The sequence below is a fragment of the Bos taurus genome, chromosome 13 (genome assembly GCF_002263795.3).
Source record: "Bos taurus isolate L1 Dominette 01449 registration number 42190680 breed Hereford chromosome 13, ARS-UCD2.0, whole genome shotgun sequence".
NCBI classification, from domain to species: domain Eukaryota; kingdom Metazoa; phylum Chordata; class Mammalia; order Artiodactyla; family Bovidae; genus Bos; species Bos taurus.
Window position 1 is genome coordinate 77,732,190 of NC_037340.1, and position 27,726 is coordinate 77,759,915.

The 27,726-nt window shown below is 45.9% G+C and overlaps 1 protein-coding gene across 2 annotated transcripts in view; it reads right to left on the reverse strand.

Moving 5' to 3' along the window:
- Window positions 1–914: 914 nt before the first annotated feature.
- Window positions 915–27,726, reverse strand: part of B4GALT5 (beta-1,4-galactosyltransferase 5) — a 77,316-nt gene continuing 50,504 nt past the window's right edge. For both annotated transcript variants that reach the window (XM_025001326.2, XM_059893079.1), the window contains exons 2-9: window positions 23,560–23,694; window positions 12,162–12,275; window positions 11,095–11,219; window positions 9,880–9,996; window positions 9,006–9,193; window positions 7,961–8,083; window positions 4,983–5,084; window positions 915–4,104 (exon numbers count right to left, since the gene is read on the reverse strand). In XM_025001326.2, the coding sequence (XP_024857094.1) occupies window positions 3,957–4,104; window positions 4,983–5,084; window positions 7,961–8,083; window positions 9,006–9,193; window positions 9,880–9,996; window positions 11,095–11,219; window positions 12,162–12,275; window positions 23,560–23,694 (1,052 nt within the window). In that variant the 3' untranslated portion in view covers window positions 915–3,956. The remainder of the gene's footprint in view (window positions 4,105–4,982; window positions 5,085–7,960; window positions 8,084–9,005; window positions 9,194–9,879; window positions 9,997–11,094; window positions 11,220–12,161; window positions 12,276–23,559; window positions 23,695–27,726) is intronic.

The window sequence follows — 27,726 nt, forward strand, 5'->3', positions numbered from 1 at the left end:
ACCTATTATTTTGCTAATCGTTATATCCCTAGGACCTGAACACAGAACTTTCCACAGAATATTAGTCAGCGGTAAACCTTCAACAAAAAAGAGCTACGATTACAACCTCCAAGTAGGCACAGACAGACGGCAAACTCTGGACTGGCCCGAGGACCTTCTGGAGGCAAACTCCATCGACCCTCCCCTATCCCTCCAGGTGTCTGATTTGACTTAATGGGCATTACCTGGGCCAATTCCTTTTTTTTTTTTTTTGGCCACACCTCTGGGCACATAGGATTTTAGTTCCCTGACCAGGGATCAGGGAACTGTGCTCCCTGCGAGGAAGTGTGGAGTCAACAACTAGATCACCAGGGAAAATAAAAGCGTTAAGTTGCTCAGTTGTGTCCGACTCTTTGCGAACCCATGGACTCCTTTGTCTGTGGGATTCTGTAGGCAAGAATACCGGAGTGGGTCGCCATTCCCTTCTCCAAGAGATCTTCCCAACCCAGGGATCAAACCCAGGTCTTTTGCACTGCAGGCAATTCTTTACCATCTGAGCCACCAGGGAAGCTCAGGCCTCCAGAGAAGCCCCTTTTTAAATCTTTTGCTGTTGTGGTCACTTGGCACACAGGATATTAGCTCTGCAACCAGGGATTGGACCTGAGGCCCCTTCAGTGGAAACATGAAATCCTAACCAGGGAATCCCCTTCCTGGGCCAGTTCTTGAATGAAGACCCAAGTGTGGGCAGATGCCCCATAGCACAGGGGGTTCAACGCTTTGGTTACATCAGCAGCATTTTTCACTCAACTGGCCTGACTGCAGGGCTTGGGTTGCAGTATTCCTCTCAGGACCACCTTGAGGTCAGCTCGGCTAAAGCAGAAGCCAAGACTCTAAGAAGTCAAACTGTCCTGGACAAAGAGAGACAACCACCAAGGTTTGGTTCTTGAATATGTATTTTTTACTGAAAAAATCATTCATAAATTAACATACAAAAATGTACAAACACATGAGTAAATAATGTAATGACAAAGGACTATATTCTTGTGAAAAGTGTTTTTTAAAACATCTTTAGATTTCAGTGCAAAAATGTACCCCTGGCACCTCTTAAAACATAAGAGCAAGCTCAAAAAATCGTAGTGATGGAAACAAGCTAGTTCAATGTCATCGTCATTGGTGAGTGGATACCATCAGTCCACGTGGCTGTCGTTCAGCTATAGGTGTCCGTGGTGGAGCGGCTTAGGGGAGGCCCTGTGTTGTCAATATGAATAGCTTTGTGGACACTCCCTCCCCGCCAAAAAAATCAGTGTGAAAGAAGACTTTTCCTTGCACACTGCAATCGAAAGGCAAGGCTGATTTAAGGGGTCATCCGTTTGGTAGCCTTAAGGAATTTCAGCTGCCAAAATACGCGCAAGGTCACACTTGGTTCTTGTTGTTTAACATGATAATTTCACGCTATCAACACGCTATCAACAGCACGTGGGGCTGGCTGTGGTTTTTCATTTTTTCTTTTACGTTTCCCCACTCAGTTTAGTGGATAAATGATTTAACAGTGCACAGTAAGAGACTTCACACAGATAAAACAAACTCACACATGATTGCAAGATGATTTAAGTTACCCAACTTCCAGCCCTGGAAAGACTTTTTCCTTTTGTCCTCAAGCCAGCATTTTCTTTGTCAAATTAGGTGTTGTTAGCTTTCTGCCAGCATTTGTTCTTACGGCAAATATGCTAATGAAAGGCTTCAAACACGGGCCATCCCTGACCAATGATCAGTCTGCCCTGGCAAATTCTTCCAAAGGACATAGTAATTTTGTCACACTGAAAGCAGCTCACAGCTCTCAGAGAAAGAAGAGGCCAGGCCAGCACGAGGCCTGGGGGCGCATGGAGGAAGGGGGAAAGAAATTTTTATTGCTTTATGCACCTTACGTCAAAGGAAAACCAAAAGAACTTTGTGTGTCATATTCCCTGTGAAGGTCTTTTAAAGCATGAAATGCTCAAAACTCTTTTAAAACATTTATGATAACAACTTACCAGCGTGCTCAAGGGCAGGAATCTGCTCTCTCATATGAGCTGGTAAGAGGTTTGCAATGCGGTTTCTTTTCTAAATAGCATCCTCTTCTTCGAAAGAACAAAAACACACATTAAAAAAACAAGGCCTGGCCAATCACTCCCACAGCTTGTGGGGATCATACGTCCATGGAACCCACACATGCAAAAACCCCAACCCACGTGTATATACACAAATATAGCCCCTACACACACATCCATGTAAACCATGAAAATTAAGGAAACTGAAGGCAAACAAGGCAATTAAAAAAAAAAACTATGAAGTACTCCTCAGAAAGTACTCTTTAGTATGGATACATAAATATGTTTTATGGAAAAGGATGGGGGAAACCTGGTATTCCTCAGAATTCTGCAGGAGCCAAAGGGAACTATGAGGTGAGGGATTTGGCTCAAGGGAAACAGAGAGGCACAAATTCAAATGCAATTTAGAATCTGACTTCAAAAAAGCACATGGGGGTGTGAAAGGAGCATGTGGGCTCCTGTGTCTGTCTGTCCGGCAGCTTTGTTAAGCTAATCCCAAAGCTCTGATTTGGTCTAGCCTGGATCCCAGTTGACCCGCAGCACACAAGTGTCACCTGCTCCCTGGCTAAGTTCCACATCATTCAGTTGCTCATGATTCTATATATTGGGCTGGCCAAGAAGTTCATTTGGGCTTTCCCATACGATGGTACAGAATGACCCAAGCAAGCTTTTTGGCCAACCCAACACTAGTTAATAATGTTCACCAAAAAAAAAAAAACCTTTCCAGAAACCAAAAAGGGGAATATTCAGAGGAATCATTGAAGCTGGTTGGTAATTTAGGCACAGATTTCAAAAACTGTGGCCACGGTCCACAAGAGCAAGCGAAAGAGAGAGAGAGAAACAGAAAGTAGGAAAAACCAACACCCCCACTCTCTCCTGATGCCGAGGAAAGGATGAGACACCAAGGTGAGAGACCCAGTGGTGTGCACTGGGCCCACCTGAAGGGTTTGCTTCAAGCAGGACAGCACTATCCTAACACAGCTTCCTGTTCAGCACAAGGCTGGGACCGGGAAGGACTGCCCAACAGGGAAGAGAAAACCAAAGCCAAAGTCAAGAGCAACGCTTTCGGAAAAGGGGACGCGAGGTGAGGCAGAAGCAGCTGGCCACTGGTGATAATGACTGGGCTGTTTTGTTCTGCTGTGACATGCTCTATGTCCACTCCCTTCCACAGTGACAGCAACCGGGGAGATGGCTGTCGTTCCCTTTTAGCCGAGTTCCTGCATCTGCCAAACCAATACAGGATCTGATATATAAACCCTCGGTTTGAGTTGGAGCCGGCTAGAAAATTAAAAAAAAAAAAAAAAAAGGCATTTTACATGGCTTATTTACAATTATACTTCTTCAAGAAGTGATTGTTGCATGTCTATTTCTCTTCCCCAAGCCCTCCCCCTCCACCCTCAATCCCCACCCAAAGCAGGTAATTTAGAAAAAAGAGAGAGAGAGAGAGGGAACACCAGATATGTAGAAGGATAGTTGTGTGGAGTTTCCTTTTGCTCTTCCTAAAACACAGCTGCCCTGCGCGGGTCTGCCTCTCTGCTCTGGAGGCCAAGAAGCTGCCCAGGCCGTTCTCGCGGGGGAAGAGGCTCCGGGGCGGCTCCGGTTCCGCTTGCGGAGGCCCGTGGCTGAGACGGGGCGGGAGGCCGGGGAGGAGGGCAGCAGGACAGGCGTCGGTCAGTTCCCGGGCGCCTCCCTCCACCCCGGCGGGTCCGGACGGGGAAGGCGTTTTTGTGCGTGTGCTCTGTTCACATTTTTTTTTTCCTTGAACCCTGTGATCCTTCAGGAGGCGCTGGGTTTCCTGTTCTCTTCCTCTGCGGCGCGCCCCCCGAGACGCGTCGGCGGGCTGCTGTCCCGGGGGCGGTGGGGGAAGCCAACGACTGTTCCCTCCTCCTCTCAGTACTCAGTCACCTGAGCCAGCTCGGGTGTCAAGTTGACGGTAATGTTTTTATACAAGGCGTCGTACGTGACGTTCGCGAAGTAGTTCAAGTTGTTGAGGCCGTCCACCGCTTGCCGCTCCTTGGACTTCCTCAGCAGAGCGTACCTGTGAAGCGGGGGCACAGGGGCGGCTCTGAGCGAGGGGCCGAGCAGCACGACCCGGGGAGACCACGCTCCTGCCCGGCCCCGCAGGGCGGGTCATCTGCCGTTCGGCTCCTCCAGGCTGCGCGCCATTATCAGACCTGGAAACACCTCCTATTTCACGCGAGCTGCTGGACTTTATTTAACGCGCCTCGGCAGAGGAGGAAACCGAGGGTCACAGTCCTAACTGGCTCGCTCGAGATCACTCACTGAGCGGGGAAGCGGAGGTAAGATGTTAAATGGCGGGACGAGAAAGTTCCGTCTGTATTCAGTGCCCTCTTACTCCCCAGGAAAACAGTTCATGCAGTCAGATCGACTGTCGTGAGGACAGTCCTCCCAACGATTAACAAAAGACAGAAAGAGCCACTCCCGAGGACCTGGAGATGCACGCCATGCACTCGCCTCTGCTCAGCCTGACCTGGAGTTCTTTTCCTTGAAGGTGTACAGGGTGATACAGCAGCTGCAGCCGCACAGAGGCTCAGGGACACCCTTCCAGAACTGAGCTCGCAGAGAGGGTGCCAAACTCTGTCACATGAGCGTCAGTTACACAGACTTTGACCCGAATGGGTTTTTCTCCAACTCCCTGAAGGCTACAGCGCAGACAACTACAAAGCTTAAGGAGAAGTGATTTCCTTAAAAGATCTTACAATCACATTTTTCACCAATAGTATCATTTTGCCCCCAAACACCTGCCTCACACTTCAGTGAGTGATAAACAGGAACTCTCAAACAGCTGTCTGAACAAGACCTTGGAAGGGGTGAGTAGCAAGCCCGGGGACTGCAATGCTTGAGGACCCTGGAAATACAGGACTTTTGTATGAGGAATAAACAAACTGCACCAACCTTCCAAGAAACTGGACCTCTCCTCGATGGTGATGAGGAATGGACTTGTACTTCCCTGTGTCACCTTCTGGCCGACTCACAGAATAGCCTGCATTCTGGACTCTGTCCAAGACAAAGAAGATGGGTAAAATGATCAAGTCTGACAGGTGAGACCAAGGCTGAGGAACGCCAAGCTGAACAACAGTGCTTCTTTTGCATCTATATATTCAAGTCACTTTCCCTCTGGATAAGTTCATGGTTTTAGAAAAGAAGTCTACAATATGAAAAGTTTTGAAAAAGAAGAGAAATTAAAAATTCCCGAGGTTTGACATGGGGTCTCAGTGACAGGTGCAACCATGTGTGCACACATGCCCTCCCCCCCCGCCCCCGGTCAGCTTGTTTGTTGTTTAGTCGCTGAGTCGTGTCTGACTCGTTTGTGACCCCATGGACTGTAACCCACCAGGCTCCTCTGTCCACACACTTTCCCAGGCAAGAGTACTGGAGTGGGTTGCCATTTCCTTCTCCAGGGGATCTTCCTGACCCAGGGATGGAACCTGTGTCTCTTACGTCTCCTGAATTGGCAGGTGGATTCTTTACCCTCTGAGCCACCTGGGAAGCCCAAAGTGGCACAGTATCTGCATATGACCCCCACATCCTCCAGCAGACCTTACATCACCTCTAGCGTCAACGCTATGTAAATAGTTGCTTATGGGGAGCAAGCAAGTTTTGATTTTTGGAACTTTTCGGAATTCCGCACCCCACCCCCCAATCCACAGTTGGTTGAATCCTCAAATTCAGAACCCGCGGGTGTGGAGGGCTGACAGGGTGAAGATGTGTTCTCCCTCTCATTTGATAACCATGTATGAGATGCCTACTGTGTGCCTGGAATTATGTGGGGTGCTGGGGAAACAGTCACACATTCCTGGCCTGAGGGACTCCTTGCTGAGCTGGAGAAAGAACAGGATGAGCCGGCAGAACAGATGTCCTGCTGCTGCTGCTGCTGCGTCGCTTCAGTCGTGTCTGACTCTGTGTGACCCCATAGACGGCAGCCCACCAGGCTCCTCTGTCCATGGGATTCTCTAGGCAAGAACACTGGAGTGGGTTGCCATTTCCTCCTCCAATGCATGAAAGTGAAAAGTTAAAGTGAAGTCGCTCAGTCATGTCCAACTCTTAGCGACCCCATGGACTGCAGCCTACCAGGCTCCTCTGTCCATGGGATTTTCCAGGCAAGAGTACTGGAGTGGGGTGCCATTGCGTTCTCCAACAGATGTCCTAGGGGAGCCCAACTAGATTCAGAAACCAGTCAAACCAGTATGGAAAGGCTGCTCATCCTCACCAGGTTCCTAAGAAACCCAAATTAAAAGGATGAGATGCCATTTTTACCTAACAGACCGAGAAAGAATTGTCCAGGAGCTGCTGTGCTGAAATGGGCACAAATTTCAATGGTCGTTTATATCCAAAAGCAGGTGGTGTGCTAAGAAAATTTGTACGCTTATGTACTGTTGGTCACAATACTTTTGCAATCTTTTCTGAAGGAAAATCAGACAATAACTATCAAAATTTTTAAAGTGCATTTACTTCTTGACTCTGCAGTTCTGCGACCAGGAAATTAACCTACAGAAATATTTGCACATGTGAACAGAAGATGCTCAAAATTAAACAACACTGTTCATCAACAGGACAGGATTAAAAATAAATTGCTGTCTGTCTACACAAGGAAATACCACATAATTGTAATAACAATGAAATGGCTCTCTGTACTGACATGATTAGAAGGGGAGAAGGGATGTGTCTGGGCTGTTTATGTATGAATAGAAAGAACTATAAAGAAACTGCTTGTTGAAATGGCTACTTCCTGGGAAGGAAACAGGATATCAATGGGGATTAGGACTTACACTCTTTTGTTTATATGCGTGCGTGCATGCTAAGTCACTTCAGTTGTGTCCAATTCTTGGCGACCCTATGGACTGTAGCCCACCAAGCTCCTCTGTCCATGGAGTGGGTCACCATGCCCTCCTCCAGGGGATCTTCTCGACCCAGGGGTCAAACCTGCATTTCCTACGACTCCTGCATTGCAGGTGGATTCTTTACCGTTGAGCCACCAGGGAAGCCCCTTTTGTTTATACACTTCTGTATTATCTGAATTTTTACCAGCCTCCTCTGAATCCAACTTATACTCTCATTGTGATATATAGTCGTTCCTCAGTTTCCACGTGGGGGGACTGGTTCCAGCACCCGCCCTGCAGTTACTAAAATCCGAGAATGCCCAAATCCCTTATGTAAAAATGGCATAGTTGCTGGGCTGCTATTTAGTGGCTCAGTTGTGTCCAACTCTTTGTGACCCCATGGACTGTAGCCCATCAGGCTCCTCTGTTTACGGAATTCCCAGGCAAGAACACTGGAGTGGGTTACCTTTTCCTTCTCCAGGGGATCTTCCCGACCCACAGATTGAACTGGCATCTCCTGCACTGGCAGGTGGATTCTTTACTGCTGAGCCACCAGGGAAGCCCCTACTATTTACTTACTGTACAAAAATACTATTTGACACTACTCACACATGAGATTGTTCCTACAAACTTAAAATACGAGCCGTACCTGATGGCATGGATAAATCTGTATAACTCATATCTGACCTCTGGTTTGGGAAGGTTTCAGTGCAATGGGCTATGTGTGTAAAGTACACACCAGATTTCTAAGATTTAGTAAGAAAAAAAAAGGAATGCAGAATATCTCATTAATATTTTATATTAAAATAAATTTTATATGGATTGCATGTTGAAATGGTATTGTTTTGGATATACTGCAGTAAGTATAATTGTTAAAATATTTTTATTAATAAATTAATTTCACCTTTTTCCTTTTTTAAAATCTTTCTAAATAGAGCTACTAGAACATTGAAAATTAAATACATGGCTTAATGCGTCATATTCCTACTAGACAGTGCTGGTCTGGAGAGCCTAAGGGAGTGTTTCTAGAAGACATCAGAAGAAGGGCAATACCTGTTCCACAGGTCGTCATCTTCTCCACCCCACCCCCAGAACGCGTTAGGAAAGCCGTTGATCTTCCGAAACTGTTCCACTGTTAAGCCGCTCACTCCGCCAAAGAACTCAGTATAAGGAAGCCTAAAAGGAGATGTATGGCATCAATTATCCGTGCATGAAAGGGTGTTCTCTTTTTTCCCCCTAGAACAGGCCATCTCATGGGAGAACTAAGTCTTAAGTAAAGCAATACTCTCTGTGCTACTGCCCCAAACCACCTGAAATGGTTTCCTCGGGCCAAATGCATCAACCCAAGTAGCTAATTAAATTTCTTTTCTCATTTTTTTTTTAAATCACAGCTTTATTGAGACAGAATTGACATACCATACAACTTACCCATTTATTATTTTAAAAAAAATATTTATTGATTGATTGGTTTGGTCTGAGTGTGGCAGGTGGGGTCTTTGATCTTTGTTGAAGTATGCGGAATCTAGTCTCCTGACCAAGGATCAAACCTTGGTCCCCCACATTGGGGGCATGGAGTCTTAGCCACTAGACCACCAGAGAAGTCCCTAATTTACTTATGTAAGGTGTAAATTCAATGGGGTTTTTTTTATATATATTCATGGAGATTTGCAACCATGGCCACAATCAGTGTTAATCAATTTCATCACCGCCCCCCCACCAAGCAGCCTTGCACCCGTCATCAGTCACTCATTTCTCCCTACTCTCCTCAACCCTATGCAACCACTGTTCTTCCTTCTGTCTCTGCAGATTTGCCTATTCTGGACATTTCATACAAACTGAATCATATAATACTCGGTCTTTTGTAGCTAGTTTTCTTTCACTGAGCATATAGGTTCATCTAGGCTGTCACATGTATCAGTACTTCATTTCTTCTTATTGCCAAATAGCATTCCATCATATGAATGGATATACTACATTTCGTTTATCCATTCATCAGTAGATTGCGATTCACGTTGGAGCTAATTTGATTTGGTCATCCTTGGATCTTTCATCATCCTTCTAAATTTAACCTCTTTAATTAAAAGGAAATGAAACTCACAGATACATATACTTATCCAGTTTAGTCGCAAAATGCCTTGGCATCTGTCCACATCCGTAATAGTTACGATCACTTTCTGGTATGTGATCCACGTCGTGAAAAATTAGGCAGTCCCAGTCCAAGTCCTTCATTGCTTCTTGAAAACCCACATTAAAAAGCATGGCTCGATTAAAGGGTTGGGTGCCAACCTAAAAGAAGCAGAACTTTATTTTTAAAAGGACTCTTGAAGAAGAATCTTTGCTGCCTCAGCCCTGCCTAAAGGAGACCTTATTGAGAGATCACTGGGCTGGAAGGGAGGTGGGTCCTGCCTGGTTCATCACTGACTCACCATCACTTGACCTCTGGCCTCAACTTCCTCAGGAATAAAAAAGGGTGATAAGGATAAACCTAAGCCTCTCTCTCCAAGGCCGTTTGAAGGCACAGTCAGCTGTGTAACGGCATTTAGAAGGGTACCCAGCCCCCTACACGAAAGGAAGAACAACATGGCCATCTCTACCTGCAGCCCCTTATCTCCTGGGTCTGAAATGTGAAGACAATACCCAAAGCAGTTCCAGGAAAAGCAGCCCACAAGAGGCCTCTGTTCAAGGGTAACGAGGTTCCAGGCAGCACGCAGACCTGCTGGTCCTGAACATCTCCACCAGCCCACAAGAGGCCTCTGTTCAAGCGCAAACGAGGTTCCAGGCAGCACGCAGACCTGCTGGTACTGAACGTCTCCACGGAGGAGCGCAGGACGCCCTCTGCTCCCTGCCCCCACAGGGCCACTCAATCGTGAGTTTTCCATCTTATGGGCTCTTAACCCCAAGGATGGATCAGCCTGAAGCTCTCTCAACTGTAGTCTTGGAAAAGAAAGAAGAGGGAAGAAAGAGCCACTCACTTGCTCCACCACATAAAACGCAAACCGCAGGCGCTGGCGCTGGAGCATGGGAATGAGGTGTCGGAGCAGGACCGGGAGGTGCTCGTGGCGGTTCCGGAAGGGGACGAGGATGGCCACCTGCAGCGGGTCACAGTGACAGAGGCCGCCCAGTCAGCGAGCTCCCTAGACTACTCCCACAGCACTGGGGCCCGGCCCGCTTGGGGGGCTCCGGCAAGCTGCCTTACCCTCCACTTCTCTGCAGTCGCCCTTTTGTCAATAGTATCTCCTGTCTCTCTATTCTAGCGCAGCTTGTTTTAGAACAACGTGGGTGTGCTTGTCCCAACCACTAACTAAGAGATTAGGAGGGGAGGTGAGATGTCTTAACACTCCTTTACATCAGAGCAAAGCCTTGTTCTGTGTCTTGTATATTCTCCAGGAAAGAATACTGGAGTGGGTAGCCATTCCCTTCTCTAGGGCATCTTCCCAACCCAGGGGTTGTCCCACATTGCAGGTGGATTCTTTACCATCTGAGCCACCTGGGAAGCCCCATATTATCAACACATGTACTAAATGAATACTTTTAACCGACATAAAAAAACACTTATATATATATATTTAACGTTGATCATTAAATTGACTTTACATCCCAGTGATGGGGTGGAAACACTGCTTTGTTCCAGATCCACTTTGATCACTGCTGCGCTATAGCATCCACAGGGCTGGCACGGAATAAGCACTTTACGCAACACTTGTTCAAAGAATTGACTTAAGCCACTGTCATAAGCTTGAGCCACACTACTGATGTCTCCTGATTACAGTCATGCAGAAAAAAACTAAACAATTCTCATAGTCAGGCTAGATAGTTCTGCTTTTTACTCCACTAAATTCATGGCAACAATGCCAAATAAAGCATAAAGCGCTGAATTTGTGAAGATGGCTTCTGCAAATCTATCAGGAGAGACCCACCACCCGCCTCCCCCCACTGCTTAGCCAATATTCCTGGAAGGAAGAAAAAGGGTCCTGGTTCAGTGATCAGAACAATGCGTATGTCTGCGGCTACAGCAAAGTCCTCAGGGAAACCCACTCCTCCAATATGTTTCCATCAGATGCAAATCCTTTGCAATAAGTGGTAAGTAGGGTGCAAATTACCAAATGTCAGAGTGAAATCCATGGTGATTCACATGACAGCAAGTGCCAGGGAGGCTTCCCAGCACCTGGGGTCTGACCCCACCCTACCTTCCACCGAGGCACACAATCTGATGGCTTCCAGTGACCGCCAAGCTTGATGGTTGGGTCTTTAGAGAAGAGTTCATGGATGGCATCCATTCCAATCTCACTCATGTTTATGTCTATCGGGCCCTCTGAACAGAGATGGGGGAAAAAAATTAGTAAGAGGCCACGAAATTCCTACATTCAGGGCTGTAATCTCTGGAGTGGTTCAGTGCTTCTTCAGTGGGCTGTGTTTTTTAACAAGGATGGGGGGGTCCCTACGTCTGCTTCCCAACCCAGTGGGTTTCAGTTCATCCCTATTACTGGGTAAAGCAGCAAATCAGGAAATAAAGACTTGGAAGTTCTGCTTCTGCCAAGGATGTAGAAAGAAATGAAGACCAAGTACAACAGCAGCTGAACTTCTCAAAGAGGAAGGAGAAAAGCAGCTGAGCTTGGTAGCATCTCTGTGTGCTCCTGAGCCGAGTGCAGACATGCTGCCCGATTCACTGATCAGTGACCCTAACTGGTCATGGCCAAACTCAGAACATGCATCATCTCGAACTCAAGTCAGGAAGAAGATAGTCCAAGAAGCCCCAAAGCACAGGAAAGGTGTAACAGTACACTGTCATTGCTTTAGGTTACACACGAGATTCTGAAGGAAAGAGGAAGGGAAGGGGAAGAGGAAAAAGGAAGAGAAAAAAAAGATGCAAGAATTTTTCTTAACCAGCACTTTGTTAAGAAAATAACTTCCCTCATATTAAATGAGTTATACAATCAGTGTGAGATTTATAGTAAAAGACAAAGCTGGTTGCCTACACTTTCTCAAGGATATCTTAACAGACCTCAAGTTACAAAGCAAAGAGTGAAAAATGTGGTGGGAAATGGCACCAGGAACATAGGCAGCCCTGCAGAAGGGCTGGAGAGGAGCCAGGACACATGCAACCTTCATAGTTCCTATTTCCAAGGGCCAGGAGTTTATAATCTCTCTGTAAGTAGACATATCGAGAGATCAGGAACACTCTCCCTTTTATTTTAATCAAACAGAAGGACATCGGTTTTAAACGCAGAGGAAGATAAGCAAGCACTCTACTCACTCATGGAAGGGAGCCTTTCGGGACAGGTATGGTTTGCAAAGTAGGTGAAGTCTTCAGGAAGAAAAGTCGTGGTCTGTAGGAAGGATTCGCTGTGGTTCAAGTCGAGAGGATAATCTAGAGAGGAAAGAAAAGAAAAGGCAGCTCCGATTGGTACAAGTCATCATCTCTGCAATTCTCAGATGTCCACCAAACAAGGATTTTTCTAAGTCATTATCTTTCGGTGAGGCAGGATGCTGACTTAGCCCTTCAGCTAAAATTTCAATACATCAATAGAAATGTTAATCAGATGATACTATTTCACCAGTGTTTCTATTCTTACTGTTATTATAGTTTTATATGCAGTCAGTTCATAGTCAAACAACCTTGCAACATAAATAAAAAAGAGAAACCAGCATCACCTCCCATGTCTTTCTGAAAGGAAATGTCCTCACTTCTGTTCATCAACTACCTTAGTATTTGGGGCTTCCCTGATGGCTCAGATGGTAAAGAATCTGCCTGCAATGCAAGAGACTTGTGTTCGATCCCTGGGTTGGGAAGATTCCCTGGAGAAGAGAATGGCTACTCACTCTAGTATTCTTGCCTGGAGGATCCCACGGACAGAGGAGCCTGGTGGGCTACAGTCTATGGGGTCACAAACAGTCGGACACAGCTGAGCAACCAACATGTACGTATATGCATACCTTAGTATTTATCTCCATCAGCCTATACAGCCAATCTTTTCTTTTTTGGGCAGTGTCCTTTTTTTCTTTATTGCGGTATACTTGCTTTACAAAGTTGTGTTAGTTTCTGCTGAACAGCAAAGTCAACCAGGTACCCATTTACATATATCCCTTCTTTTTATGGATTCCTTCCCATTTAGTTCAGCACAGAGCACTGAGCAGCGCTCCCTGTGCTTCACAGTCATCCATTTCATGCCTAGTTATCAGCAGTGTGTACGTGGCAATCCCGGGTCTCTCAGTCCACCCACACCCACCTTGGTGTGTATGTATATCACTCACCTAGAGCCAGACATCCTGGAACGTGAAGTCAGTGCGCCTTAGAAAGCCTCACTACGAACAAAGCTAGTGGAGGTGATGGAATTCCAGTTGAGCTATTCCAAATCCTGAAAGATGATGCTGTGAAAGTGCTGCACTCAATATGCCAGCAAATTTGGAAAACTCAGCAGTGGCCACAGGACTGGAAAAGGTCAGTGTTCATTCCAATCTCAAAGAAAGGCAATGCCAAAGAATGCTCAAATTACTGCACAATTGCACTCATCTCACACGCTAGTAAAGTAATGCTCAAAATTCTCCAAGCCAGGCTTCAGCAATATGTGAACCGTGAACTTCCTGATGTTCAAGCTGGTTTTAGAAAAGGCAGAGGAACCAGAGATCAAATTGCCAACATCTGCTGAATCATCAAAAAAGCAAGAAAGTTCCAGAAAAACATCTATTTCTACTTTATTGACTATGCCAAAGCCTTTGACTGTGTGGATCACAATAAACTGTGGAAAATTCTGAAAGAGATGGGAATACCAGACCACCTGATCTGCCTCTTGAGAAATTTGTATGCAGGTCAGGAAGCAACAGTTAGAACTGGACAGGGAACAACAGACTGGTTCCAAATAGGAAAAGGAGTTCGTCAAGGCTGTATATTGTCACCCTGTTTATTTAACTTATAATGCAGAGTACATCATGAGAAACGCTGGGCTGGAAGAAACACAAGCTGGAATCTAAGATTGCCAGGAGAAACATCAATAACCTCATATATGCAGATGACACCACCCTTATGGCAGAAAGTGAAGAGGAACTAAAAAGTCTCTTGATGAAAGTGAAAATGGAGAGTGAAAAAGTTGGCTTAAAGCTCAACATTCAGAAAACAAAGATCATGGCATCTGGTCCCACCACTTCATGGGAAATAGATGGGGAAACAGTGTCAGACTTTATTTTTCTGGGCTCCAAAATCACTGAAGATGGTGACTGCAGCCATGAAATTAAAAGACACTTACTCCTTGGAAGGAAAGTTATGACCAACCTAGATAGCATATTGAAAAGCAGAGATATTACTTTGCCAACAAAGGTTCGTCTAGTCAAGGCTATGGTTTTTCCTGTGGTCATGTATGGATGTGAGAGTTGGACTGTGAAGAAGGCTGAGTGCCGAAGAATTGATGCTTTTGAACTGTGGTGTTGGAGAAGACTCTTGAGAGTCCCTTGGACTGCAAGGAGATGCAACCAGTCCATTCTGAAGGAGATCAGCCCTGGGTTTTCTTTGGAAGGAATGATGCTAAAGCTGAAACTCCAGTACTTTGGCCACCTCATGCAAAGAGTTGATTCATTGGAAAAGACCCTGATGCTGGGAGGGATTGGGGGCAGGAGGAGAAGGGGACAACAGAGGATGAGATGGCTGGATGGCATCACTGACTCGATGGACGTGAGTCTGGGTGAACTCCGGGAGTTGGTGATGGACAGGGAGGCCTGGCGTGCTGCAATTCATGGGGTCGAAAAGAGTCGGACATGACTGAGCGACTCATCTGATATATATATATATTATATATTTATTTATTTATTTATTTATTCTATGTCTCTATTTCTGCTTTGCAAATAAGATGATCAGTACCATTCTTTTCTAGATTCCACATATATGTGTTCATAACGTACGATACTTGTTTATTTTCTGCCTGACTTCACTTTGTATGACAGTCTCTAGGTCTATCCACATCTCTACAAATGGCACAGTTCTGTTCTTTTTTACGGTATACAGTTGATCTCGATGCTTTGTTTTTAGGTCTGTTAACTTCTCACTATGGGGGATGAAGATTTCGTACCCTTCCTCCCCTGCCGCCACCACACACATGCCCTTCCTATCCTCCAGTAACCCTGCAGTCAGACATGCTGATTGTGGTTAGGACAATCTTCAGTATTTCTATTATGATGATTCAATACGCATTCTCTGTTGCTGAGAAATGTGGAAAGGATGATTACATTTCCTTTCCTGCAGTTCCCCCCCCTCCCTCCCGGACTGTCTTGTTTTCCTGTTTGCTCTGTTTTACGTGGAATGATGACAGTGGGTGTCTTGCCCTTCGCCACTTCACTTCCCCTCAAGACACAGGCATCGGGTCTTCCTCTTGCTATGAAGGTCCAGCGCCTCCCAACCCACTCCAACGTGGACGGGTGTTCCTGGGAGCGTGATTCACTCGGGCTACTCTGGGATCTCCCTTCATCAGTGGCCAGGGGAGTCCATTCATCTCCCTAGAGTGTCGAACCTCAGTTTTCCTAACTTCAACTTCTTTGTTTTCACTTGGTAAAGCACAGTCTTCCAGTGGCTTCCTAAAAGCGGGGAAACGGAAGTGATTTTGAAACCTTGGATATCTGATTATTTTTATTCTTCCTCACTTGATACATGGGTTTTACAGAATTCTAGGCTGGAGATAAATTTTCCTTTGGAATTGTAAAGGTGCTGTTCCACTTCCTTCTACAGTCCCCTGGGCCTGTAAGTCCAAAGTCATTCCAATTCCCATTCTTTGTAAAAGGTAACAGTAATTTCTTTCTGGAAGCGTGAAGAACTTTCTCTTTGTTCAGGAAATTTGATATTGGTGTGCCTGCCCCACTGCGTTGGCAATGTAGTGGCCTCTGAAGTCTGGGGATTCAAGTCCTGTGCAAGAATTTTTCGGAGGTATCACTGTGGTGACGATTTCCTGCCTTCTGTACTCTGGGCTCTCTTTCTAGAAACAGAAATATGACTTAGATGTTGGGCCTCCTGGCCCTATAATTTTCTCATCTTTTCTACCTGACTTTCTATCCTGCCATTTTTCTGCTCTACCTTCAGAGAGATTTCCTCAATTTTATCTAGTCCTTTTAATTATCATTTCCTGCTTTTTTTTTTATTTCTAAGTGTCCTTTTAATTTTCCGAAGGTACATCTTTTTCTATATCTTGTTCCATGTTTACAATCCTTTTCCTCTGACCCTTGAGAACATGTGTGCTGGTTAAGTTTTCTCCTCCCAGCAAACTGTTTCTTCCAATTTGTTACTTGTTTTGATCGCCAGCACAGTGACGCTTGGCCATCTGCTAACATTTAAGAGTGGGGCTCGGAATCAGCTAACTGGAAGCGTCTGGATGGAGGTTCTTCTTTGGAGGGTGTTCTGGTCAGAGGTTTGGATGGGAAACCTCCAGGGTCAGTATCTTTGGATCTTTCTTCTTGGTCCGGTCAGGTTTCCCAGAGAAGTCATTCTAATCTCCTGCCAGAATGGTACAGTCTTTGTTACAAGCATCCTGAAACAGGAGGAGGAAAAGCTGGGGGCACCCTGAAAAAAGCCAGGTGCCCCAGCTGACAGGCCCTCTGTTTTATGATCTCTGGCTGGGGGTTATCAAGTCTCCAGTACTTTGCCAGGCTGGGGGATAGAATATCGGGCTGCTTTTTAAACAGCTTTCAACCCATCTTTAACTTAGTTGCCACCTTTATTTTTATCTCCAGAAATACCTGATATTCTAACTTCTGAGCTTCTGAGCGATTCTGCGGTATCAACTATGGGGTGGTTGGCTTTCCTTGTTGCACATTAGCAGTGAGTTTTCTCAGGTCTGTTAAGCCCTTTATCACTGGTCCATCTGCTTTCCAACTTCCATCATTTTTTGAGGTGGTCTCCTTTCTTGCGCTTCTCATTTTTAAGGGTTTACAGCACTAAACACACATACATACACACAATATCTACTGTTATTTCAGTGATGTCTTTATTGCAAATGCCTTTTTTCTAGAGGGAGGTATGAAGGGGGTCCTCCAATCTCTTATCTTTTTACAGATAAGGAAAGTGAGGCACTGTATACAGAACTCCTATGAGGAGACGTGCCTGGTGCGAGTCTGAGACCTGATTAAACTATGGGTTGATGACCTTGACATTTGTCCCTATTGTTTAGTTGCTCGCTGTGTCTGACAATTTTGTGACCCCTGTGGACTGTAGCCCACCAGGCCCCTCTGTTCACAGGGTTTCCCAGGCAAGAATACTGGAGTGCGTTGCCATTTCCTTCTCCAGGAGATCTTCCCAACCCAGGGACTGAACTTGCACCTTCTACATTCTTTACCAGTGAGCCACCAGGCAAGTCCCATCTCAGAAGATGAGAGGCCCCAAAATACGTGGTGGTTAGTTTTTATGGGCTTGGTATTTCATGGGCTAATGAATGGGAGGATTATTGCAACTATTTTCGGGAAGGGGTGGAGATTTTCAGGAACTGGGTCACTGCCCACTTTTTGACCTTTTATGCTCAGCCCCAGAACTGTCATGGTACCCATGGTTTGTCATTCAGCTTGCTGATGAGTTACAATGAACCACACTGAGGCTCAAAGTCTAGCGCAAGTCGACTCATCCACCGTCTTGGATCCAGTTGGTTCTAACCAGTTTATGTCGTATTCAACAGCTATGTCATTCTTCTAAAGGCTGTGCCCTGCCCCCTTCCCTCCTGTTTCATCAGCAGCAAGCAGGAAACAAAAGACCACTTATTTTTTTTCTTCCAGCTACTAAATTAATAATGTCATTGTTAAGAAAGCCTCAAATATACAAGTCCTAATTGAAAGTCCATAACCTTGCCCTACACCTTGGAGAACCCCCACCCCACCAAACCCTAATTCCATCAATTCTAATTTTCAATTCTTTACGTAAAAATTTAAACAAAATCTACCTTCCCACTAGCAGTAGAAGCCTTTTAAAGTGGAAGAGGCAGAGAAAATTAATTGCTCATGACATGGCAAAGAATCAGACATGACTGAAGCCACTTCACACGCACGCACGCACGCACGCCATGGTAAAAACTGTGTCTGCTTACTGTGGGGCCCTAGTTCTCTTCCTCCAGCTGCCTGGAAATGGGAGGACTATATTGCCTACTCTCCTCAGGGGTTCCAAACACCAATTTCTTGGTCTTCTAAAGTACAACCCAACTGAATGAGGGAATCGTTGAGAGAAAAAGCCAGCCTGCTGAATTTCTATGACCATGATTTTACTTTTTAATTTAAATCTAAACCATATTGAACCAAAACATGTTCTTCAAGCAAGGGAGGTAGGCACCAAAGAAGGCAACTGTTTTTATAACAGAGGACATGCTTCCTACCTGTAGATTCAAACAGCCTACTTGGTCAACTCTGCTTTACATCAGTGGTTTGGCAGTCCTGGCTGAATATTAGAATCATCTAGGAAGCTTTTTACCCACTCCAGTACTCTTGCCTGGAAAATCCCATGGATGGAGGAGCCTGGTAGGCTGCAGTCCATGGGGTCACTAAGAGTCGGGCACGACTGAGCGACTTTACTTTCACTTTTCACTTTCATGCATTGGAGAAGGAAATGGCAACCCACTCCAGTGTTCTTGCCTGGAGAATCCCAGGGACAGAGGAGCCTAGTGGGCTGCCGTCTATGGGGTCGCACAGAGTCGGACTTGACTGAAGTGACTTAGCAGCTTAGCAGCAGGAAGCTTCTTAAATATCCTTGTGCCCAGGCTATACCCTAGACTTATTAAATAAGAACTCTGGGCGTGAGGTGCAGACATCGGTATTTTGTAAAGCCCCCAGGGAAGTCCAATATGCACTCAGGTTTATGTGGCTACCCCAATATGTGGGGGTGCTAAAATTCTGCTTTCTCCCTCAAACTACCAAATCCAGCTGAGTGGGGACTTCACAGTGCTAACCAACAGATCCAGGAGGAATCACTACTTTCTCTTCCCATTTGCGAAAAGGCCAAGCACCTCTCTGTTTGAAAAAAGTTGGGGGGGGGGTGGAATACACATACACTCACACTTAGAAAGATGTCATCCGGACATCTTTAAAAGTACTTGTAATATACAAAGAATCTGCATTCTTTGGGATTTAGCCCACTTAAGAATGACTACCTGCTGGGACAGGAGACATTACGACTATGGATTGACCACCCAAAACCAGAGAGAAGGAAGTTAAGAACATCCACCTACTTGAATACAGTACAAAACATCCTGGCAATGACTTTATCTGTCTACAACAACAGACCTGTTTTGAAGGATGTGGGCAAGAGGACGTTTTTCTGAGTATGTAACCACAAGGGGACTCAGGTCATCAGTGTGGGGACTCAGGTCATCAGTGTGGGGAGGTTGGTGTGTATGTGCTCGTGTATACAAAGGGAAGAACTGTCTCTCTGGGTAGAATGGTGCTTGGGAATTTGTATTTAAGAATGAGAAATGCCAGGCCACCCCACCACTCACCTCAAACACATGAGTAAAGTGGCTGGCCTGGATGAACCCAGAGAATTCTCTCCTGATGCCAACAGTCTCCTGAGCATCTCTCTCAACCACCCAGAGCAAACCGTGCCAGACTCGCAGTCTCACATACCCATGGCTTTCGGTGACAAGAAGCTTCTCCACGTCATTCCGTGCATACGCAGTCGTTTTAGTCATGCCCCATCTTCTGCGACCCCATAGACTCCAGCCCACCAGGCTCCTCTGTCTGTGGAATTCTCCAGGCAAGAATACTGGGGCAGTGGCCACTCCCACCTCTAGGGGATCTTCCCGACCCAGGGATAGAATCCGGGTCTCCTGCATTGCAGGTGGGTTCTTTACCCACTGAGCCACCAGGGAAGCCCTATTTCAGGCTATTTCCAGGTCACGGTCCTGATCTCTTAAGGTATGTTCTTTTTTGGCAGCAGCCTTGTTTGCTTTCAAGGGTAAAGAAAGCTGGCATTACTTCAACTATACACTAAGCTTTTCAGCCACACTTGGCCTCCTGAAGACCTCTGAACGTGGATGTGTTCAACAGCACTTTTTTCGGGGTGGGTCAACACAGTTCACAACTATCTCAGCCAGGCCACTCTCACCAAGCCCCTGGCGAGAGTGGCTGGGTCAGCAGTGATGGTCATCTGGCTATCTCAGCAGCTTTAGGTCCCAAACGCTCTCTCTGACTGTGCTAGGCAGAAAACGACTTTGAAATGAATTTTAAAAAAGAGTTGGTTTTTACTGGATAAGCTGCAATGAAATGATGTTTCCTCTTCAACATTTAGTCACCAAGGATGTGCCAATAACGCAGAGGCCAATCAAGATGGTAATCTCAGATCTAGGTTACAACATTTAAAGGTGGGTTTCCTTGTTAAATCTATCCACTCGTGCACTCAAAAATCATTTACTCTGTGCCTCCTGAGGCAGGGTACCAGGCACAGGGGGCACAAAGACGACACAGGCAAGGAGGGCGCTGCTGGGGTTCAGAGGTCAGTGAGTCCCAACCCCGCCATGGCGTGGAGTCCTAAAACTCGCATGCTCTGACCCCTTTGCCCCTAAAATGGGGACACGGCAGTTATCTTCCTGAGCTCTCGTGAGGAGGCCATGAGATAATGCAAACAAAGTGTGAACCCCATCATAATCAGGTCCCAACGACAAAGACTTACAATTTACGAGGAAAAGAGACACGTTAAACTCAAAATGGATGCTTACCTAGTCTGACCCAAGTGATGCCGGGAAGAGTGATTTTAGCGGATGGTTCTTTAGAAGGAATGATACTGAAGCTGAAGCTCCAGAACTTTGGCCACCTCATGTGAAGAGCTGACTCACTGGAAAAGACCCTGATGCTGGGAGGGATTGGGGGCGGGAGGAGAAGGGGACGACAGAGGATGAGATGGCTGGATGGCATCACTGACTCGATGGACATGAGTTTGAGTGAACTCCGGGAGTTGGTGATGGACAGGGAGGCCTGGTGTGCTGCGATTCATGGGGTCGCAAAGAGTCGGACACGACTGAGCGACTGAACTGAACTGAATTTGAAGATAAACACGTGCAAGTTCAAATAATAATGGGTCCCTGGATAAGCTTTCCAAGAGGCTAACTCACTCTCTGCTCAGCTTCTAGGGTGACAAGCCCTCAGGGAATTAACATGAGCTTGTGTTGCAAGACCGGCAGTGGCGGGGGGACAGAGACCTGCTCCACGCCCTCTAACTTTGAGAGAAAGCAGACCAGCTCGTCAATGGCCCAGCGAGAAGCCCCAGCACGCTCTGCCCTTGGAGAGGCCTGAATACTCGGACAGAGTAAAGGTCAGGATACCATACTCGCTTCGTTATCCAGAGTGACATGGGGAAAGAGCTCTGAATGGCTTCATTCTTCAGTCAAGAGAGTCATCACACAACCAGAAGCAGGTTTGGGGCGGGATTTAGGGACAGTCACGTGACCAAACCACACCAACACCCCCAAGATTACGTGTACATGGGAAAAATGGAAGTAAAATCCTGCCTACCCAAGGGAACCATATGCAAATCAAGCGAGACGATGAGTGTGGGATCTTTTTCACACTGAGTGCCACAAACGATGAACCGTGCTCAGCTTTTCCCTTGACTTCAGGAGCTACAGTGACTCCTCTTCTAGGCACGGGGCAGGCCTCAGGCCATTCGTCCTGAGGCCATAACGTGGCTGGAAAGTTCTGAAAAGTTGACGGCCTGCTCTTTGCAAACTTTTAAGAAGAAAGAAGGGCTTCCCAGGTGGTGGTTAGTGGTAAAGAACCCACCTGCCAGCGTAGGAGACCTAAGAACCACAGGTTGGATCCCTGGGTTGGGAAGACCCCCTGAAGGAGGGCATGGCAACCCACTCCAGTATCCTTGCCTGGAGAATCCCCATGGGCAGAGGAGCCTGATGGGCTAGAGTCCGTGGGGTTGCAAAGAGTCGGACATCTCTAAAGCGACTTTCAGCATGCACGCCAGGAAGAAAGGAAGTATCGAAGCTTATCAGTTTACTAATCTGTGGTGCTTGGTCACTGCTAAACCGGCCAGCAGGGCAGACTGATACATTAGGACGTGGTCAGTTCTCAGGACTGAACTTCCCTTTCAGAGGCAGTGCTTCCTCTTGAGATCCCAACACCACAGAATTCTCATTTGCAACATTTGCAAAGCAATTACACATTCTTCAGTGAGTTCCGGATAATCTTAGAACTTACTAGAGAGGAACAAAGGGTTGAGTTGGAGCAAAGTGTTTTGAAAAATGTATGTGTTTTATAATTCTAGGCTTGAGTGAGATCAGTAAGAAGCCGCAGGGAAAGCACATTAGTCCTCAGTTAAAGAAATAAGAGGTAAATCATGAATTCGAAGTAAACTGAAATTTCAAAATCCATTTTCTAAATAAAAACCATCCCTGGCTGGAGATTGGAGATGCTTCACGAAGACCCATTTAACCATCTGGAAATACTTCCTCTGTTCAATTTTTGGAAGAGTTAAAAAGACATAAAAAAAGACAGCTTTCTCTCAAAAAGAACTTGCTATGTATAGTCTTTTGTAAAAAATAGCTAAAGTCAAACCTACAATTCAGGTTCAAGTTCTAACAATATAATGTTAGGCAAGCCATCTAACCTTGGTGTTCTTTTTCTCTTGTTACATAATTAGCACTTAAAAGATAATAAAAGCTACAGGTCCAAGTTCCAAAAACTGAGGCGGAAATGTTCAGTCTGGGGTCTGTCACTGCTGCTAAGCTGAATAATCTGAAAAGCCTTCTTCAAAGCTAAATGAGTCTGACCACCAAACACGGGCATGCAACTGGCATTCAACCACCAGGTGAAAATCACACCTGACCAAGGAAGGCAAACTAGGTGATCCATTCAATTTCTCTTCCTGAAGTCACTTTTATAATTTGTGGAACCTGTCCCAGACTGCCTGATGATTACGAAATGGAAGTTTGTTAAGTTTCAACTAAAGCATTTAGACACAACAAGGTGAACCGGGCCTACTGGGCTGGCCAAGTTCGAGGAGCATCTGAAGGAAGGGACGAGATGGTGCAATTCTTCCTGTGTGGCCGCCAGGACCAGACTAGCTCTGAAAGCACCGTGGGCACACCAGCACCACATGGAGCGCGAAAACAAAACCAACGAACCCCGCAGCGCTAACCCGTAAAATAACTGCAGGTCAAGTCCAACCAACAAACCCCGCAGCGCTAACCCATAAGATAACTGCAGGTCAAGTCCAACCAACGAACCCCGCAACGCTAACCCGTAAGATAACTGCAGGTCAAGTCCAACCAACGAACCCCACGATGCTAACCCATAAAATATGTGCAGGTCAAGTCCAACCAACCTATTTTTCCTCACAGACTGTATGGATATATTTTTTGAAATCAAATTATTTTCTAAATATTTTTGGTGCTCCTGCCTTTCTGGTGCCCTAAAGATACATGCTTAATCTGCCTACTTAGGGCAACTACACAAAAAGGGGGGCTCTTGAAAGATACTCTTCACGAAGTGAAAGTGGAGTCAACTGGTCACCCTTAACATACTGTCCACAGAACAAACAAGGACTCCTTTGGCAAGAGCTTCTTTTGATGATAACCTAAGACTCAGTCAAACCTTCCCCTCCTCCACAATGCACGTTTTTTCCATCGAAGAGAATTATTTGACACACATGTCCCTCTTCTGGGAGGAGACATTCTGAGCAGACCCCCTTTACTGAAACACACCTGAGTCATTCACACTGCTGTTCCTCTTGGCGTAGGCGCTCCGGACCACCTGCTCGTACACCTGCGCGCCAATGGTCCGCATGTTGTCCCGGATGAGGATGCCTTGGGCCTGCATCATGAAGAGGTAGGTGTTCACTGTGGAAACAGAAGGGGACAGAAAGGGGGTTAATTCAGAAGCAGTCAGTAACAGAAAACACACCAAAAAACTGCATTACTCTGAGTTTCTTTCCTTTTCCCCCTTTTCTTTCTGAAACGTCTTTAGGCGCTAAGGTTCTACAAGGCCATAACTTCTCTTTTCCATACTGGGTTCTAAGTTTTCAGGGCACTGATCTTCCTTGGGTAGCTAGTAGGACTTAGGGGAATATCTATCCATATTCGACAGCTTTAAAAAATTATATTCTACCTGAACTTCAAATACCCAAGCAGTGTTCTAGCCCTGATATGATCAGAAAGACCTTTTGGATCAATTAAAACATTCTGAAAAAGATCTCTGCTCTTTTTAAATTCACATTCTCAGACTCACTGGTTATCCTCAGAGAAAGGAAACCACCAACTGCCCTGCCTTCTGGAATCACTTAGATGTAGGTCTGGTCCTGGCTATCTTTTAAAAGCAGTGATGAAGGCTCCAGCTACTTTTTTTTTTTTTTTTTGCACTATTTGGAGAGAGAGAAGATAATGAAAGAATGCTAGCAAATGCTAGCAGTCCTCACTATCCATCCGCCTCAGCCCCAAAGTTCACAGCAATGGAAAAGGAGCAAGTGGCTTGATCTGGGTGTCAATTAAAACAGATTTCCTTCATGATACATAAAAACATCCAACCATCATGTTGTGCATCTGAAACTAAAAGAATGTTATATGCAAGTTACAGCTCAATAAAAACAAGGCGAAACAAACAAAAACATATACTCAACAGATTAACTGCCCAATCACCATCATCTTTGGAAAGCAACCTCCCCTCGGGTTTTCCTGAAGTCTCTCTACAGCATGAAATTAGCCCATCTCTAGTATAATTCCTGCACTCTGTCTGCAATCTCAAATGCTATGTATTTGAAAGAAACTGTAAGGTTTATAAACATAGCTTCTTCACCAACCATTCTAATTTATTCACGTTTCCCTCACCAGTCACTGTGAAAGGGGCTGAGGGGACGGCATGTTTCTAAGTCTGGACTCTGGCGTGTGCTAGGGCTCGTCTGAACACTTGGCTGACCTCCAACCAGGCTCCAGGCAGGTACGCAACAGACAGCCCCGGCCTCTCCTCCAGACTCAATCCACACGGCCTCAGGCGGTCCTGGCTCTTCAGCAAGACATGTTTTGTGGACACTGTCTCATTATTATCACAGCGTCCTGCACATAATGGGCAGTAAATAAGGACTAAGTGGATGAAGCTTAGAAGTCAATTTATTTCCAGCTACGTGGTCGGTGCTTGTGCTGGCGATGGGGGGCGGGGACGGACAAGTCATCCGGCACAACGCTGGATGTGGAAAGCCCCAGGCGGCCCACAGTAACCGGGATCTAAAAGCTTTTGATCTTCTCTAAGGTAAACCCAGAGCCGTCGAATAATTAACAAGAGAAGTCAATGTTCAGAAATGAGGGAGCAGTTTCACATGAGGCCTGGCAGTGACCGGAAGACAAGGGCATGCTTAACTCTTGGCGTGGCCAGAGAGATCAGACACAGTGTTAACTCTCTTGTAGCATAAAAAAGTTTCCCGGGTCGGGGCGGCAGGGGGTGGGAGAGTCGGGGGAGGAACAGCTTCAAATCCTCAAAGAAAGTACAATGCTGTGAAGCCTCAGCAAACAAAGAGCAGCACCTCACTTTCTATTTACGAGAGAGCAGCTTGCCTGGCCACAGTAGGCAGGCAGTTAAATCTAAGATTTAAACTTCATCCAGTATCGTATTTCTCATGTGGTTCTGCAGTAAATATATATTTTTTCATCACTTAGGCTATATATTATGTATATTATACATATTACACCAAATCTTCCTTCCATCCCCAGCATACTATTAAACCAGCTGTCTTCAATAATATAAAGACAAATATTTATTGAACACCTGTGTAAAGCTGTCAGGCACTGCAAAAAATACACACTACCTCTTTTCCCCCAAATTTCATCTTCTCTGAGCTTTTTATCCTCTCCACTGTAAAGAATACCATTGTTAGCCCTTCTTTAAAAAACTCTAAACCTATGACTGATCCATGTTGATGTATGGCAGAGAACAATACAATATAAAAATAAATAAATGAGGGGGGAAAAACAACAACTCCCTCCCTATCTAGTTCTGTTCGATTCCCCTAGGGCTGTTCTCAAACCTTTCCCTGCCTATCACCTGGAGAGCCGGTTCCTACACCTCCCACCCACCCCCAGACCCTAATTCCCTAAGTCTGAGTGGCGCCCATGAACTTGCACTTGTAACAAGCTCACAGGTGACACCCATGTGGCTGGGCAGAGGAGCACGTTTCCAGAATCACCGCTCTAGGTAGGGAACTTCAGCTACATAATCAGTAATAGTGAGTAACACATATTGAGCACTTAAGTCTTTATCTCACTTAATCCTCATAACCTAAGAGGCAAGTAATACTATCCGACTCAGGGTTGACTTCTAGGCTTCAGTTTCTCCACCTTGCTTTTCCAAGGTCACTGAGGGATGGATCTGAACCAGGTCTAACTATGCTCTAACCGCTAAGCTTAAGAACTTGCTCATCCGTGTTCTAGCCACCTGTCCTTCAGAGATTTCACACCCACATGACTTAAACTATAGCTCTTAAGAAGATGGCAATCAAGTCTTTATCTCCTACACAAAGCTGCGGATCTTTCTTAATTACAGATATACCCACACAGCTCCTCCTCAAAAGCCTTCTGCATCTCTGGCCTTCGTGCCTGGGCTTCTGCTGATCCTCAATGCTTCTGCTCTCCCTGTGGCCGTGCAAATCTCATTAATCCTTCAAACCCCAGTGTAGCTACTTCTCCAGGCTTCCCCTTCTAGGATTTCTGTGGTATTCAAAAATGTGCCTTTTGTTTATATTTTGTCTTAGTTTGCTAACAACTGTCTCATGTGTTCATCTTGTCATTCAATTAACAAATTACACAAACCACATATTATTGATGCTTTTTGTAAACTCTCCACAGGAATTAGCAAAAGGCTGAAAAAAAAAAAGCCAGAGAAGCAAATTTTTGCCAAAGAAAATAATCACAGATTCATAGACTCAGGGTTGGATGGGATTTTAAAGAACACTTTTCAATACCTCCTCAGACACACCACCCAAAAACTGTGTCTTCTGAGAACGCAGTCAGTCTGTACATTAGAGCCATCTTCAGAAAAAACTCCACCTTGGGTTGGGTCCAAAATGTTTTCCAGCCGCTTTTAAGCACTGGTTCTCATCCTGCCCTCTGACGGAAGAGTCAAGTTCCTTTCCTACCCTTCAGATATCGGAAAACAGACACTGTCAACCAGGCTCACACCCACCCCGCCTAACCTGTAACTTCATGCTAAACAGCCCCGCTTCCTCTGTTAACCACCCTACCCGCTCTCTTCCTGGAATCACCATGACTTCACTCACTGTCCTGGGCTGCTCTGGATTTCAGCCCAGGGGTCCACACTTGACGAAGAGTGTGTGGCCCATGCCGACAGTGAGCCAGGTGCAGTCTGATGGGCCCAGAGCCATCTGTTACCAAAGCGCTGTCAACAATTCGAGCCCCCTCTTGGAGATGCAAATATGCAACAGCTCAGAGCCAAAGAAATCCTACGACAGAGATGCTGAATTACCTAATCCACCGTTGCCCAGGGCAGCTCCCTTGCCCTGTGATACATGCTAAAATAACATTTACTACAAATTCAGGCTTACTTGTAGCTTTTTTACACTTTCATGAGAAACGGTAATTACTGTCCTGCCCCCGCTTCTAGATTGAGGTATCTCCTGTGATCATAACTCAGCTGAGAGAAATAAGCCCCTTTCAGGTTTACATAATCGGAAATTTCCATCCAGGTGCCCATGGAGGCAGCCTTGGGCCACGGTTTTAACTGGAGAGCTTCCGGGAGCAGAGCAGTGGGCACCCTAATGGAAAGGCATCCTCTCCTCCCTCCATCAGAATTCCAGGCGGCCTCCACATCCTTAGGAGTCAGGGAACACCGTTCTCACTTGAACACACAGGTTAATAAATGACTCTGAC